The sequence below is a fragment of the Macaca fascicularis genome, chromosome 17 (genome assembly GCF_037993035.2).
Source record: "Macaca fascicularis isolate 582-1 chromosome 17, T2T-MFA8v1.1".
Taxonomy (NCBI): domain Eukaryota; kingdom Metazoa; phylum Chordata; class Mammalia; order Primates; family Cercopithecidae; genus Macaca; species Macaca fascicularis.
Window position 1 is genome coordinate 30,601,902 of NC_088391.1, and position 17,952 is coordinate 30,619,853.

The 17,952-nt window shown below is 38.3% G+C and overlaps 1 protein-coding gene and 1 long non-coding RNA gene across 13 annotated transcripts in view; one reads left to right on the forward strand and one right to left on the reverse strand.

The window, feature by feature from the left end:
* Positions 1 to 17,849, reverse strand: part of INTS6 (integrator complex subunit 6) — a 123,255-nt gene extending 105,406 nt beyond the window's left edge. For 7 of the 11 annotated variants that reach the window (XR_010582599.2, XR_006693614.3, XR_010582597.2 and 4 more), the window contains exons 1-3: positions 17,227 to 17,849; positions 16,782 to 16,859; positions 15,828 to 15,977 (exon numbers count right to left, since the gene is read on the reverse strand). Coding sequence is in view for 3 of the 11 variants with exons in the window: in XM_015438974.4 (XP_015294460.1) it covers positions 15,828 to 15,977; positions 16,782 to 16,859; positions 17,227 to 17,337 (339 nt within the window). In the remaining 8 variants the exon portion in view is untranslated. Of the gene's footprint in view, positions 1 to 15,827; positions 15,978 to 16,781; positions 17,110 to 17,226 lie in introns of those variants that run through there. The other 4 variants (XM_074022065.1, XM_074022063.1, XR_012426975.1 and 1 more) reach the window with 3 other exon arrangements.
* The window catches only part of LOC135968113 (uncharacterized), a 96,530-nt gene continuing 95,610 nt past the window's right edge, over positions 17,033 to 17,952 (forward strand). For both annotated transcript variants that reach the window (XR_012426977.1, XR_012426978.1), the window contains exon 1: positions 17,033 to 17,265. This is a non-coding gene — a long non-coding RNA (uncharacterized lncRNA). The remainder of the gene's footprint in view (positions 17,266 to 17,952) is intronic.

The window sequence follows — 17,952 nt, forward strand, 5'->3', positions numbered from 1 at the left end:
CAATTACCATGGTGTTAAATTACTCAGTTAAAGCATAAAAATCTCAATAAGAAAATTTAAAGAATATAATTAACATAAACAGATATTATCTATTAGAACCTATGTTATTTTTGAAAGAAAATGCTTTTGAAATGTTACAAATTATTCTGGAAAAAAATTTGAAAATATTAAAAAAAGGTAATTTCCTCCAAATATAAACTAACCTGATCTCAAGAAAAGAATTATTTTCACTTACCTAAGAAACTGAAAAATGTAGTGGAGGAGCGGCATAGGAATGTTACCATACCCTTAAACAGGTCATAAAATCCTCTGATGTGCTAATCATGTTTGTCAAGTCAATAATTCATTGTCATTAATACTGTTAATTTTTTTAAAGGTGGAAGAGGTTCATTAAATTATGGCGATAAACACACTAACTGGGTAATAACATACTACAAACAAAATAGAATTACTTAAGTCAATAAAGGCCTGACGGGCTTACATTTAAATCAATATTCCAAGGCCAGAATTACAAATTTTATGTTTGTTTTAGATTTCAGTAAGATTATTACTTTTATTGTTAAAATCTCAAGTAGTGTAGTATAAATGAGTCTTTTGATGTCAAACTCTAAAATATTCATCTTAAGACATTAACGCTTGTAAAATAATACCTTTGACCACATAAAAAAGATCTCTGAAGGATACATTAGAAACTGGTTAGCAATGATTGCCTCCATAGAAAAGAAGTAAACAACTGTGTGACTTTTTATAATACTTCAACTTTTTTTAACCATGTGCATTTATTATACGTTCAAAACAAATACTCTTCAAAATTAAAGTGTTTAGTATTCTAAAATAAAACCTGCTAGTATATGAAAATCTGGTAACAGAATACATTAAGGTCTACAGTTACAGCAAAACATGTTAGAATTCCACAATATAAGAAATATATTTTTAGTTTCAAGTAACTCCGTTACACGAGTGTGTTCCAATACAATTCCTTTATTCAACCACATAATTCCTTATGTTAAAAATACAACAGCATTAAAAACAGATGGAATACTACTACTTGAACAAAAGTAGGGGGGAATTCCATACATTTGTTTTAATGTAATGACTAAGGAACTCCATCCTGGAATTTGATTTAATAATAGACTGAAGAGTAACAATGTAAGAAATCAAAAGTCACCATAAGAACTGCAGAATTACTAAAGTTTGACTTTGTAAAAAAAAAATTAACATTAGGGAAATTCAATAATTGATAGGACTAAGTATAACTGCAAAAGACAGTAACATAAACTCACTGTATCTGAAATATTAATAATTTGGCAGAATTTGAGTTTTATACTTGAACTGGAATCTAAAGTTTGAATAAAATTAATAAACTGTCTGGGGAATACCTAAAAAGTAGTGCCAGGCAAATAGTGTTTACGCTGGCATATAAGGAGTAATTAAGCTATCAGAAATATAACTTTACTTAATAAATAGTAATATTATAAGAATCTAACACATACATTACATGAACTGGGGCCAGGCACGGTGGCTCACACCTATAATCCTAGCACTTTGGGAGGCCAAGGTGGGAGGACTGCTTGAGGCCAACATTTCAGGATGAACTGGATAATAACAACTTGGGAAAATTTTGTTCTAGTGAAGCATGTAATAAAAAACATGTTAGAAATATGCTTTTTTAAAAAAAAGTATACATAAAAGCCAAGATGTAAACATATTTTCAAAAGATAGGTGAATGGAGTTATACAGCAATAATGGTAAAATTTTATTTGACCTAAAAGAAATCTGTCCAGTCTCTCATGATTAATCACCTCCTTGGGTTGCTGACTGCCACAAAATCTAGATACCACCTTTGTAAAAGTCTGGTTAAATCCCATCTTGAACTCAGCACTGAATTCAATTTTAAACACTATCACAAGCAGACCCTGAATGTAGGGCAAAGAAGCAGATGAAAACCATTGCGGTTACTTCCTTCTAAACATCACACTACAAATATGGTCTCAAAAATAAAAAATAAAAAATCAATTTCCACACACAACTGTCCTACAAAAGAAGATGGCATTCTTTGACAGCCTTCTACATAGATACCTTAAAAGACTACAACTGAAAATGAAGAACTGCCTAATAAGTGTTTCAGATCAGAAAAGTTAGCAATAAAGCATTAAATTTTAAAAAGAAAAAAAATTCATGATAAGCACTTGGAAAACTCTGACAGTATATTGTTTCCCATATGCTATGGCTGAAGGCCAATCTGAAAATAATCGGTAAGGCATAAGATGAGGCCAGGCGTGATGGTTCACACCTGTAATCGAAAACTCTGGGAGGCTGAGGCAGGAGGATCACTTGAGGTCAGGAGTTCCAGACCAGCCTGGCCAATATGGTGAAACCTTGTCTCTACTAAAAACACAAAAATTAGTCAGGTGTGGTAGCACTTGCCTGTAATCCCAGCTACTGGGAAGGCTGAGGCACAATAATTGTTTGAACCTGAAAGGCAGAGATTACAGTGAGCCAAGATCATGCCACTGCACTCTAGCCTGGGCGATAGAGCGAGACTGTGTCTCAAAAATAATAATAACAAAAAAAAGACATAATGTGAAATTAGTTTTAAGGGGCCCTGGTTTGTAAAAAACGTGGATTTTTTGTTTTCAAGGAAAGAAATGGTACTAACCCAACTTCGCTAAGATTTTTTAGGAGGAAACAAATTTCTCTAAATCCATTACACAAGTATATGTACGTGAGTAAAAGTTTTTAAGAATCCATTCTTGCTAGATTCTGACTGAAACATGTATTGATGCTTGTGCTAAACACCTTCCCATGTGTTTGTAGATTTAAAATTTTCAAAGCAGATAACATTTTCAGGAAACAAAAAAATTGTACTACATAATACTTGTGCTTATCATTTAAAAAAATGTTTTATAAGCCTTCCTAACTATACATACAAATCCACCAATAGTTTTACCTTAGAAATGCACTTCATGAAGCAGCAGATGTCACATATGGATGACTGCACAGATTGCTACATGTTTTAGAATGTTACTATAGCTCATTAAAATGGAAACTTTAAGAACATGGCAAGATAATCATTTGTTACATTAAGATTTCTATTCACTATAATCTCATTTGTGATTAGATACTACCCATTCTGAATTAACAATAAAATTTAGAATAAAGACCTTCTATTCTTTCTACTACCTATTTAGGCCTGATTTTGTGGATGCAATCTCTTGGTTTTCCTTTCTAACTTATTGGTTTAAGAAATGTGATTGCACAGAATTCAAAATTTTACATTCATTATTTCATTATCTGCCAAAGTATGTAAATGAGCAAGATAGTTCACAACTCAGAAATTACCAGAGGACACCAAGACATCATTTTGCTAATTCCTGATAATCCAAAAGTAATGTACCCTTGTCATTATCTTGCAACATCACCGTCATTTGCAGCCTAACCTTTCACACTACATATTCAACTATCTTCAATTCCTTATTTAAAAGAGATTGTTTTCAATTATTTCAGAATAATTCTGCTATTAGATGTTTCCAGTGTTGAAACCCCAGAATAACCATAAGACTGTTGTTGTTTCCTAGTATGTAACAAGGTTCACTCACTTTAAGACAAAGTTTTACTCTAACACACCAGCATCCATCCTGTCATTTCCTAGCTACAAATTGCATCACCTAATAGTACTACAATTACTTTTTCTCACATATTCAGAACTGTTTTCATGTCCATAATAAACCTTTATAGAAAATATAATCCTTCCAAGGACCTTCACTGAGTCCCACACCTCATTTGGGCAAAACTAATAGAAAGAAGATGTCAAAATGTCACAGATAAAACAGGCAATAAAAACAGGTATGTAAAGGCTCGAATAATTGTTGATAGGACTAATCACTAGACTGACATAAATTTGTCTGTTGGTTACAACTAATCCTCTTAACTGTGAGATTTTTTAAGTTATAGTACTTTCCATGTACAATTATCTCTCTCCATATACCAATAATCATATTTCCAATCATATATGCCCTTTAAAAAAAATCTTCATACAAAAAAATCCTTCCTAGGCCTATCCTATTATGTCTTTTCCTACATAAATCTACACAACAAACAAAATGAATTATACATTTTACACTTGACATTTCTTCTGGAGAAAAGCACCTCCCCTACACCCCCATCCCAACCATCACCAGTGTGAATTCTAAAATATACAAAGTCCTAGAAATAAACTCTAAATTTTCTTAAAGAAGTTTAAAACCTTTCTTGCTCTGAAAATTACTTTAGCTAGAAAAACTGGATAGCTACTTAAGTCTTCTCATGATGGATGTACAGTAACACACCACATAACATTTTGGTCAATGACAGACCACCACATGCATGACAGTGGTCCTGTAGGATTATAACACAGCTGAAAAATTCCTATCACTTCCTGACATCTTAATGATCCTGACCCTGTGGGAGCCTAGGATAATGAGTGAGTCTTAGTTTTTAACAAAGGTCGGGCGCGGTGGCTCACGCCTGTAATCCTAGCACTTTGGGAGGCCAAGGCAGGCGCATCATGAGGTCAGGAGATCGAGGCCATCCTGGCTAACATGGTGAAACCCGTCTCTACTAAAAATACAAAAAAAAAAAAAACAAAACTAGCCGGGTGTGGTGGCAGGCGCCTGTAGTCCCAGCTACTTAGGAGGCTGAGGTGGGAGAATGGCGTGAACCCAGGAGGCGGAGCTTGCAGTGAGCAGAGATCGCGCCACTGCCCTGCAGCCTGGGTGACAGAGCGAGACTCTGTCTCAAAAAAAAAACAAAAGTTGTTTTTTTTTTTTAAAAACAAAAATTTAAAAAATAGAAAAACACTTACAGAAGAAGGATATAAATATTTTTTACAGCTGTGTTTGTATCTTAACTCTTACTAAAAAAGGTTAAAAAGTTTTAAAACTTTAAAAGTTTATAAAGTTACAGTAAGCTAAGGTTAATTTATTATTGCAGAGAGAAAATTTTCCTTAATAAATTTAGTGTAGCCTAAGTGTACAGTAAGTCTACAGCAGTGTACTGTTCCAGGCCTTCACTTCATTCACCACGAACTCACCCACCCAGAGCAACTGCCAGTGTGCAAGCTATGTTCATGGTAAGTGCCCTATCCAGGTATACCATTTTTTAATCTTTCATACCATATTTCTACTGTATTTGTCAATATTTATATCTGTTCAGAGACATGAATGCTTGCAAGTGTTAAAAACTGCCTACAGCAATCAGTACAGTTACATGTTATACGGGTAGATGTAAAGCCTAGGAGCAATGGGTCATACACCATACAGCCTAGGTATATAGTCGTCTATCCCATCTAGGTTTCTGTAGGTATACTATATGATGTTCCCACAACAGATCTGCCTAATGGTGCAGTTCTCAGAACATATCTCCATTGTTAAGCGATACATGACTATATGATGGGTTATGGAACAACCTTAATTCTGTTTTTGTCAAAAGTTTCAGACTAAAAAGCTTTTATCCTGTTAAGTGTTTACCATAATATTGGAGATGATGGTCATCATCATAAATGAGCTCCTACCATGTGCCTCGCAAGCACTTTCGCGAGATGATTAACAAATATTACTTCGAATCCTCACAAAATTTAAGGGTTGGTATAATCACAATTCTATGGATGAGAAACTTGATGCTCAGAGAGGTTAAGGGACTTTTCAATACAATACAAGCTAGTGAGTGACAGAACGAGGCACAGTCAGTTCTAATACAGCAGGTCTTTCCATATCACCATGCTCCTTGTTCTGAAAAAAGCAACATTAAAAAAACCTCTAGTACCCCATAATTTTAATTTTTAAAATTCAAATAAGAAAATTCATAAAAATGATTAATAGGTTGTATTACAATAATAAATTATGTTGTACATCCCTTAATCTTTATCACAATTCCGCAAGATAGGTCTTTTCATTCTATTTGTCTAGTGGGGAAAGTGAGGCTGAGAGGTTACATGACTTGTCAGGTCACGAATGGAATGGAAATTCGTAAGTGGATCTGGTCTTATTTTTCTGAATCTTAAGACATAATGCTTAGAAATTTTCGAAACTACCTAAAGTTAAATGAAAATATGGTAGTTAATTCATTAAAAAACTCTCCAGGCAAAAAGTTATAAATGTAACCCTAATACTAGTTGGCATACTACATTGGAAAAATCGACTAATGAACAAGGTTAATAGCCCTATATTAACTAGCTACACATCAGAAACTTAAACTAAGAAGCACAAAATCAAAAAGTGCCATTAAATACATATGTATATTATTAGAATCTAGGCCTTAATTACAGTATAAAATCCTGTCAACTATCCCTTACGTCCCCAGGTCTCTCCCCACTTTTTTTGTTTTTATTATTTTTGAGACAGAGTCCCACTCTGTCACCCAGGCTGGAGTGCAGTGGCACAATCTTGGCTCACAGCAACCTCCACCTCCTAGGTTCAAGCGACTCTCCTGCCTCAGCCACCTGAGTAGCTGGGATTGCAGGAATGTACCACCATGCCTGGCTAATTTTTGTGTTTTGGGTAGAGATGGGGTTTCACTAGGTTGGCCAGGCTGGACTTGAACTCCTGGCCTCTAGTGATCCTCCCTCCTCAACCTCCCAAAGTGCTGAGATTACAGGTGTGAGCCACAGGGACAGCCCCTCCTATGTTTCTGACCAGGAATTTTTTTTTCGAGATGGAGTTTCGTTCTTGTCGGCCAGGCTGGAGTGCAATGGTACAATCTCAGCTCACTGCAACCTTCGCCTCCTGGGTTCAAGCGATTCTCCTGCCTCAGCTTCCTGAGGGTGCCTGTAGCTGGGATTACAGGCACCCGCCACCATGCCTGGCTAATTTTTGTATTTTTAGTAGAGACAGTGTTTCACCACGTTGGCCAGGCTGGTCTCGAACATCTGACCTCAGGTGATCCACCTGCCTCAACCTCCCAAAGTGCTGGGATTACTAGGCATGAGCTACCGCATCTGGCCATTGATCATGATCTTCACTCTGCATTGTCTCCTAACCTGCAAATGGTTCTGGGTTCTCAGTAAACTTTTATTCTTCAGATGCCACTAAGAAGTCTTCCCTAGTTTATTCCCTATATCGGGGTCCCCAACCCCCGGACCCTATTAGGAATGGGCAGCACAGCAGGTGAGCAGTGGGCAAGTGAGCATTACCGTTTGGGCTCCTCCTGTTAGATCAGCAGCAGCATTAGATTCTTATAGAAGCACAAACCCTACTGTGAACTGTGCATGCAAGGGGTCTAGGTTATGCGCTCCTATGAGACTCTAATGCCTGATGACCTGAGGTGGAAAAGTTTCATCTGAAACCATCCCAACCACCTCTACCAATCCATCGAAAAACTGTCTTTCACAAAACCAGCCTGGTGCCAAAAAGGCTGGGGACGGCTGCCCTAAATTCATTTACTTTCTGCCAAACAAAGGGAGGAAGGAATCCAACTAAAGTTAATTTTGTAACAAATAGTATTTAGATAGAATGTTACAAGAAAGACTAAATGTAACAGAGACAAAATGAGAAGTGTAACTTTCAAACAAGAACTGAAAGAAATCATACTGCATTATAGAACTATAGACAAAACTGAAGAAAGCAAATCAGATCCACTGGTTATACATTTAAATAAAATGTTATTAAATAATACACAAATCCTTAATAAAATCTGCATAACTGTTCTATCACCAATTACAATTTTTTAAAATATTTCATAAATGTGTAGAAATTAAGCCTCTTAACCTTTCTAGGCCTTTTCTTTACCAACAAAATGAGAAAAATTGAGTAAACTTCTAAAATAATTTCCATTGTAAAGCCCTATGAAAATAATCATAATAAAACTACTGACAGTAATTAAAACTTGTCAGTAGATGCAAATGTTCAATTTTTTTTAAGAGTGTATATTTTAAAATTCACTAAGCTTCACACTTCAGATTTGTGTATTTAAATTACATCTCAGTAAAAATGTTAGAGAAAGATCAGAAAATACAAACCAAAACAAAATTCTTTTAAAAATTAGTATTTTGTTTAAAGTCTGGCAACCATGGCAAACTTTTATAGACTAATAGTAAGACTAAACAAATATAAAGTTTATATGAGGGAATTACTTTTTTAAGCTGAGTACAATGGCAAGAGCCTGCAGTCCCAGCTCCTCCAAAGGCTATGGTGGGAAGACTGCTTAAGCCCAGGAGTTCAAGACCAGCCTAGGTAACAGAGAGGGACTTTGTATCTAAGAATTTTTTAAATTAAAAAACCCCAAAAAACAAGAAAAGTCCACCAAGACTAATTGTAGAGTATAAATCTGAGTCAAGGTTATCATAGCCAAAAATCATATATTTGAGAAACATTTATATATTTGAGAAACATTTCAAATTATAAAATATTATATAATCTCTTTGGAGAAATTTGACATGAACATGACTAAACAAGACTAAATAATCCTTTTAACTAATTTTGACCACAAATGACCTTAATTCAAAATACATAAGTTCAATTCTGTCAAATATTAGATTTGTTCCTGATCTTTTAATTTCCAGCTGTATATAATTTAATACATAATTATCGACATTCTCCTATATCTCAAGAAAGTAAAACGTTCTTTAAAGGAGAAGTAGAATCTATTATTTGATTTTTTGTTTGTTTTTTTGTTTTTAGACAGCCTATTGCCCAAGCTGGAGTGCAGTGACACCATCTAAGCTCACTGCAATCTCCACCTCCGGGGTTCAAGGGATTCTCCAACTGAGAAAGTCCTGAGTAGCTAGGACTACGAGCACATGCCACCACACCCAGCTAATATATATATATTTTTTTCCCAGTAGAGACAGGGTTTCACCACATTGTCTAGGCTGGTCTCAAACTCCTGACCTCAAGTGATCCATCTGCCTTAGCCTCCCAAAGTGCTGGGATTACAGGCGTGAACCATGGCACCCAGCCTATTTTTGACTTTTGCATTTAAGATTTGTTTCAAACAATTTCTAATTAAGAATGCAATAATGGCCGGGCGCACTGGCTCATGCCTGTAAATCCCAGCCCTTTGGGAAGCCGAGGTGGGCGGATCACCTGAGGTCAGGAGTTTGAGACCAGCTTGGCCAACATGGCGAAACCCCGTCTCTGCTAAAAATACATAAAAATTAGCTGGGGGTGGTGGTGGGAGCCTGTGATCCCAGCTACTCATGAGGCTGAAGCAGAATTGCTTGAACCTGGGAGGCAGAGGTTGCAGCGAGCCAAGATTACGCCATTGCAGTCCAGCCTAGGCAACAAGAGTGAAACGCCACCTAAAAAAAAAAAAGGTGGCAGTAACGTCCTTAGGATAGTTCATTTTTCTTTTCCTTTTTTTTTTTTTTTTTTTAGTTCATGACTGGAGAATTTTTTTCTTTTACAAAACAGATTTAGAGTATAAAATTCTGAAGAAATATTGTAGCAAATATTTTGAAAGAAAATAAAATCTGGGTTTGGGGATATTCCTTTCCATTTAAATTATAGCACCATTAAATTAATGCTCTATAGGAAATAAATCATATTCATTTTGTACTACTTTGAGCTCAGTTAAATCTTATTAAAACATCCCTTGATTTACCCAACAGATGTGCTCCTAAAAGGTTCCCTGCAAATCAAACTTGTGTAAATCTCATCTAAAACGCACTAGGGGGAGCTCCCTATTTGAAAGAATCCTAAAGCATGTGCTTTTTTCACATAAGTATTCTTGCAAAAGAATAACTTTCTGATTTATCTGCTAAATCATTTAAATTGTTTTCATTTAACACTTCTTTAAAAACACCATCCTATGCTTATTAAATGCCACTGAGACAACTTTGGCCAAGTTATATTACTTTTCTTTCACAGCTGCTTTTCTGGGATATAATACAAAGCTCAAGTCAAAATATACACTTCATGATACTAACAGATTTTTAAAGCAAGTAATAATCAGCTTTAAAGACTTTTATAATTTTAATTTCAAATTTAAAGCTGAAAAAAATAGAAAATGAGGTAAATATACTAATCTTTTGGGGGAAAAGGATGCTTTTGTCTAGTGAGCACATCCTAATTTTTAAAGTACATTTTAAATATATCATCCCATTTAAATCTCTCATCAATTCTATATTAAAGGTACAATGGCTTCATTATTGCCAACTTGGAATAAGCAGCAGCAGAGGCTCAAAATAGTAATGTGAATGCTCAATGTTACATAATAATTCAATGGCAAGGCCAAGATTGGGATTCCAATTTCACATTTCCAGCCATTGCTCTTTTACACAATAAAGATGGGGAAAAAACATTTAAGCAAGTTTGACAGGAGAGTGTCCTCTCCACCAACAATAATTATTGAGGTTCAAAAGTTCAGGGATTTGCAGGGACCATTCAACGAGGAAAGGGCAGCCTCTTCAACATATGGTGGAGGAGACCGGCTATCTACATGCAAAAGAATGAAGTTGGACCCTTACCTTATACCATATACAAAAATTAATTCAAAATAGATTAAAGACCTAAACAGAAGATCTAAAGCTATAAAACTTAAAACACAGGAGAAAAGCTTCAGTGACATTGGATTTAGCAATGATTTTGTGGAAGACACCAAAGGTACAGGCAATAAAAGTAAAAATACATAAATTGGACCATATAAAAATTAAAAACTTTGTGTATTGAAGAAACAACAGAGTGAAAAAGCAAACTACATAATGGGAGAAAATATTTGCAAATCATATATCTGATACGGGATTAATATCCAGAAAATAAAAAGAAATCCTAAAACTCAACAACAAAAAACAATTTTAAAATGGGCAAAGGACTTGTCTTCAAAGACGGTGTACAAATGGCCAACAAGTGTATGTTGATGCTTAACATAAATAATTAGGGAAATGTAAATAAAAACCACAGTGAGATACAACCTCACACCCATTAGGATGGCTAATGTCAAAGAAAAATAGAAAATTGTGTTAGTGAAGATATATCGAAAGTGTAACCCTTGTGCACTGTTGGTAGGAATGTAAAATGGTACAACTGCTATAAAAAACGGTATGGTACTTCCTCAAAAAATTTAAAATAGAATTACAATATGATCCAGTAATTTCATTTCAGGGTATATATCCAAAAGAACTAGAAGCAGGATCTCAAAAAAGTTATTTACACACACATGTTCATTGCAGTATTATTTACAACAGCCAAGAAGTGGAAGCAACCCAAGTGACTATCAAGGGATATGCAGACAAGCAAAACGTGGTACATACAATAGAGTATTATTCAGCCTTAAAAAGGATGAAAATCCTGACATGCTAAAACATAAATGAATGTTGAGAACATTATGATAAGTGAAATGAGCCTGTCTAAAAGGCAAATACTGTACGATTTCACTTAACTGTGATATCCAGAGTAGACAAATTCATAAAAACAGAAATTAGAATAGAGGTTTCCAGGGACTGGGAGTTACTCGACACAGAGTTTCAATTTTGCAAGATAAAAAAGTTCTGGATATTGGTTGCACAGCAATATGAATATACTTAACACTACTGAACTCCACACTTAAAAATGGTAAATTTTGTCAGGTGTTTCTTACCACAATTTAAAAAAAAATTTTAATTAAAGGAATTTAAAAATTTACAATACACCATTCATCATTGTGTTTCCAGTTTATATTCAACACAGCAGTATTTCAGGTATAGTAATTAACTGACTTTCATTTGAAAAGATGTCTATAGCTTAATAAATATCAAACTCTTATTCATATATTTGTTGATAATCTAAGAGAAACCAAACACCTAAATGGAAATGGAGTTCTCACTACTTCACCTGCCAGCCTTCAAAGCCTGTATTTCACACCATCTATTAAATGGGTACTATTTAGGTAAAGGAAAAAAAAAGTAGTATTAGAACTATAACTGTATTATCTCCTAAGTTTACAAAGTAGACCTTTATGCTCAAAATAAAATTCTTTAAAATTCTTTTCCCCGAGAATCATTAAATTTGACATTGTCTGAAAGTCACCATTTTTCAATGAGGTAAACATTCACCACAGAAACTCCTGAAAAAATTAAGCACATATTTTATCTCCTTTTAAGGTATCTGTCAAGGATTGTCTTCACCAAGGGCATATAGTAGGAAAGGTGCCATTCTAACTCCTGGAACAATTTAATTAGTACTAGTATACTTCAGGTAGCGGGGGTGTGGAGTCAGGTCAGTAACAAAAATGGACTTGGCAGGCCAGAGTAAGATTTATTGGCTAATTTTTTTTTTTTTTTTTTTTTTTTTTTGAGACGGAGTCTCGCTCTGTCACCCAGGCTGGAGTGCAGTGGCCGGATCTCAGCTCACTGCAAGCTCCGCCTCCCGAGTTTACGCCATTCTCCTGCCTCAGCCTCCCCAGTAGCTGGGACTACAGGCGCCCGCCACCTTGCCCGGCTAGTTTTTTGTATTTTTTAGTAGAGACGGGGTTTCACCGGGTTAGCCAGGATGGTCTCGATCTCCTGACCTTGTGATCCGCCCGTCTCGGCCTCCCAAAGTGCTGGGATTACAGGCTTGAGCCACCGCGCCCGGCCTTATTGGCTAATCTTAACTAACCTAATTTACTGAAAAGAAGACAATGTTGAAAATACTGGACTGCGCACTGTGGCTCACGCCTGTAATCCTAGCACTCTGGGAGGCCAAGGCAGGCGGATCACCTGAGTTCAGGAGTTCAAGACCAGCCTGACCAGAAACCCAGTCTCCACTAAAAATTCAAAATTAACCAGACATGGTGGCTCAAGCCTGTAATCTCAGCTGCTCAAGGAGGCTGAAGCACGAGAATGGCTTGAACCCGGGAGGAGGAGGCTGCGGTAAGCCGAGATCACGCCATTGTACTCCATTCTCGGCAACAAGAGAGAAACTCTGTCTCAAAAAATATACATATATATATTGATGGAAAACAGGATGACCTGTAACAATATGAAAATTAACTCATCTACGTATAAAACTTTAATCAGATCTCTCACATTTTATACATTTCCTAATTTCAGATATTAAGGCTGGTTCAGACTTTCAGCAGCTCTCAAAGGATCAGCGTTATTTGAAACTCTGTTGAACACATGTGAAAAAATTATGTATCAAATTTATCTGCAATTATATGCAATTTAATAAAGTACTGCTATAAAGGAAAAGATTGACTAAAGGCTACACATTGTTCCATTACTGTAGAAATATCAGTAAATGGTACTGATTATCAAAATTAAATATTTATAAGAACATCTATAGGCATGGAATTTTTTAGTAGGATATCCAAAGTGCTTGAGGAAAACATTCACTAAGAACCATTCTTTTTTCTCAGCTACTTTAACCTTACTAATGCCCTGCAAATTCTGACAGCATCCTAGCTAATAATTCAAAGATGTTTTATCTGTAGGTATGTTAACTAAGTTAACAAATGCAATATAGGTTTAATAGTCTTGTAATTAGTTATGAAAAATCATATATGTGTATATATGTGGCAGAATGGTGGATATCTATATAAATATACAAATATATATATATTAACCCATAGACATTTAAGAAAGTAACTCAGAACATTAAAGTTTTTAGATATTCTATAAAATATATATGTTCTATCTTCCACCTAATCTTTTCTCATTTCCTTCAACTACTAACATTACATACAAGTAGTACTGTGAACGCCACAGATCCTAGTATAGAGCAGGAAACGGGAAATACTTATGTAAAAACATTGAAGTTACAAAATAAAAGTATTCCACAGAAAACAGGCAGATACAAAGTACTTTTACAAAGAAGAAAACACATGAACAATATTTAGTATTAAATATTTGAGACATCCAAAATTCCTAATCATTTATCCTTTTTGTGAACAGAAAACGTGAAATGTTTAAATCAGATAAGTTTTATGATGAAAAAAATCTTCTGGAAGAATGTTTTCTTCCAATTAAATACCCTTTACTCAAATTATCATTTTCGTTTGAAAACAGTGGCTTATTTTAAGGCTAGTGTCATTTTTAATGTGCCAATTCAAGACATAAGCAATAAAATTATGCCTTGCAATCTTTGCTGATTCATCAAAATAAGTGAGAAGCATCATCTCTCCCTGTTGTTGAATAAATCCTAACATGCGAAAACATCCCAATCTCCAGGTTTTTCTCTTGGTCAAAGTGGTAACAGCACAGGACCACCTTTCCCTCAAAGTTTTTATAAGCCTTACAGACAAGAACTAAAGTGTTCTCTGGGGGCAGACATCAACTGGGAAAAGGAAAATACAGGTTTAAATTACAAATGTCCTCAGCCTCTCCATGACAAGCAGTTTTTCGAAGGAAGCAATCTAAGAAGTATTTGTACTAGGTAGTAGGAGGTGAATGTGTCCAAATGCCTTGACCACTTATGAAATGTGATGCAGAAAAAGAGGAAACTAATAGTTCTGCCATAACACTAACAACATGACAACCAAATCAAGGTAACCAAATAATGGCAAGTTTTAAATATCTCTTTGAACTCAAAGAGGTAAGGATGAAAACTTTAAGCAATAAGACTGTGTTGCGCTACATATCACAAAGAAATATAAAAGAGAAAGAAATCTACTACTATTTCACAGAAACAAACCAAAAAGTTCATTGCAAATATACCTAAATTACTAAAAGTTGCAAAAATAAAAGCAGCAGAGATGGGAAAAACATAAAAGTATTAATGTAGTAAGAAAGTACATATTTACCTAATTAAACGATGGAAGTTCAATTTGGTAAGCTCACTCTGAATTTCAATGTATACTTTAAATGTTCTAGAACTAAATTCAGCTATTTCCAAAGATACTTAAGCACTGAAGTTATCCCTAAGGAGCTTAAAATTTCCTAAAACAGAAACAAGTTCATTTCCTTCAATAGGAAGCAAATAAACGTTGTAGTCACAGAAAGAATTTCCCTGAAATGTATGAAACTCACAAAACTAGGGACTGTGGGACTTGGGAAAAGAACACAACATATACCCAATATATAATTACAGGAATAGTGCTTTTCACTACAACGTAAGAATTGAGCTCCTTGGAAATAATATTCCTTTGTTACATGTAACATTATATGTTGTTCAGTATCTCTTATTTCCAGGGCAAAGATATCATAAAATGTTACAATAGACCACCTTGCATTCTTCCTTAGTGAATTGTTGATTTAAAGCTCCTCTCACCCTCAAATAGATGAAAGTAAGTGAAATAAAAGGACCTGTGGGGGTTAAGAAACGAAGGGTTCTTTCATATTTTCCAGCAGTCTTTTTTGCAAAGGGTTTGGAGTTTAAATTAAAACTCTAGGCCTGAAATTTAATTCAGAATTCTTCCTGCAATAGTTAACTGTGTATGCTTCAAAAGGAGAAAACTTAATGTTCTCAGCCAGTGACTGTATTCCAGTGAAAATCTTCTTACCTTTCAGAATAGTTATACAGCATGATCACATTAAACCCTGATGCAACAAACAGATTAATTTCCTCTAACATCTTTACTAATATAGAAATGAAGACCACTAACTAGTGTCTGTAAGTCACTACAATAGTTGCACACACAACTTGAGTGTGGTGAGATAGGACGCTTTCCCTTTTAGGTCTTTAGTGAACTTTCAAGGGATTAAAATCAATGTATGTCAAATTTTTAGCAAAAGATTCAGATTCTAATCCTGAATACAAATGTATTTTAAAAGGGGAAAAAATGAGGGACATAAAATATATATAGTAGGGTAAGAGTTTTGCCTTTGAACAATGTGCATATTCTATTTTAATCTGGAATGTTTTATACGTGCATTTCATGTTATGTAGTTTTTGGATTGGACTGTTTTTCCACAAAATGAAAAATCAACTATTTTGCCACCTTATTATTCAACCTACCTGCCCATAGTTGTCTATGCCAGTTACTAATCTATTTAAATTTAATAAATCAAAAGCTGTCCTTAGGGATTGGCCAAGAGTCGTAAGTCCTTCAGCCTGAAGGTTTTTCAGTTCATTCATAAACGTTGCATGGTTTTCTTTCCATCCAGCCTGAAAAGAAAAATGTAAGATTTTTTTTTTTTTCATTTTTTAAAGCCATGTACACACAGCCGTTATAATCTGACAGTCACCAAGTAGCAGCTTCACTTTTGGTTGGTTTGGCTTGGTTAACGTGTTAATACTGTACCACTGCTGAGGAAACTCTCCTCCAAAGGTGGTCCAGGAATAAACCTGCTTCCTCTCTAGGTTTTGGTAGTTAACAACCTTAATACTTTATAACTTCACTGACAAATTTACTACCTAATCTAATACCCAAAATGTGGATATGTGAACGTACTAGTGGAAGCAGACGGGAGCCAGACTTAGGAAGTTAACCTGCAGCTGTCCCACCGGCCCTCTTAGGACGAATTTGACAAGACCAATCCTGGCAGCCCCGTATTTGGCTCCCGTGCCGGCCGGACCGATTCCCCTTTAATGCAAACCGGGGCTGTGCGCGGCCGGGCCCGGCTGTCACTCCGGCTAACTTGAATAAATATCCCCCACAGTTCATTGCTGCCGCTCACGCCGCGGAGGGGAAATGTCGGCCATGTTGATCGCAGCGCCGCCGCCGCCGCCGCAGCCGCCGGGCCGAGCCGGGCCGGGAGGGGACGGCGGTGGCCCCGCGACTCCGCGCCGCGCTAGGACGCTGCCGAGCGGGGGAGGGGGTGGGAGCCCGCAGGGAAGAGACCTCAGCGGCTGGGAGCGCAGCGGGTGGGGGAGGGGAGCATAATGAAGGGTGAATGGGGGGGCGGGGAGGGCGAGCGAGGAAGGAACAGGGAAGGGAAGAGAGGAAAGGGGGAGGGCGAGGGCTGTTACCTTGATAGCATAGGGCGGCTCTTCGAAAGTGACCAGCATATACCTGTCTCCTCTGCTGGCAGGGTCCCGGGCACGGAGCTGCGGGACGGGAAGAGGAACAGGGCGGGCGAGAGGGAAGCACAGAGGCGAGGTTACGAGGCGGAGAAGGGGCGCCCAGCTGCCCCGCCGCCCCCACAGTACCGCACACGCAGCGGCCACCCCTCCACGCCGCCCCCAACATACAGATCGCTCCCCACACACCGCCCGGGGCCGGAATCCGGGCCCCGGCCGAGCCCGGCTCGCAGCGCCCGCCCGCCCGCCCGCCCGCGCGGTGGGGGAGGGGGTCCCCGAGCCCGGCAGCTCCCGCAGTCAGGTCCCCGACACCCCCGCCCTGGCTGCCCTCCCCCACCCTGCCTCCCGCGGGCCGCCGGGCCGGGGTCGCCGCCCGGACTCGGTCAGTCGGTACCTTCATGAAGGTCTCTACCGCGCCTTTGGCCGTGTCCAGGTAGGTGGTGCCCAGATGGCTGCGCTGGTTCATAGAGGCAGACGTGTCTATCAGGAACAGTAAGATGGGCATAGTGCTGGCCAGGGACACCGGGGCCCGAGGTGGTGGAGAAAGAGGAGATGGTAGAGGTGGAGGCGCCGGTGGCGGCGACCGCCGCTACGCGGGGCGGGGGTGCGCGGCCCCCGGGAGGAAAACACCGTCTGGGTCTTTCCTCCGGCTGCGGGGAGTTTCTCCCCCGATAGTTGAGAGGAAACTCCCCAGACCCAGTCCTCCCCGTCGTACCCCCGCCTCCGCCTCCTCCTGCCTGCCTGCCCGCTGGGGCGGGCGCCCAGCCGTCTGTCTGTCGGTCCGTCCCCCCCGCCTCGGGGGTCCCGTCCCCGCTCCCGGCCCCTGTGTGTGTCCCAGCGGGAGACGGGCCTGGCTCCCCACCCCACCCCCGGTACAGGGAGTGGGGACCTGGGAGCTGGCTAAGAGGGGAGTGGGCTGAGGGGAGATTGGCCCTGGGGCTGTTGGGAGAAGTTTCAGGGACTCCCTCCGCACCCCAGCAGTGTCACCACTTTCTCAGCCCCTCTCGCTACTGAAGCGCTTTTCTCTCTCACACTCCGATTTTAACTCGGGCAGGGGCTGCGGAGGCTCCGCCCCTGACACGTCCCCGAGCCACGTGATACATCGCCTCGCCGTTCTATT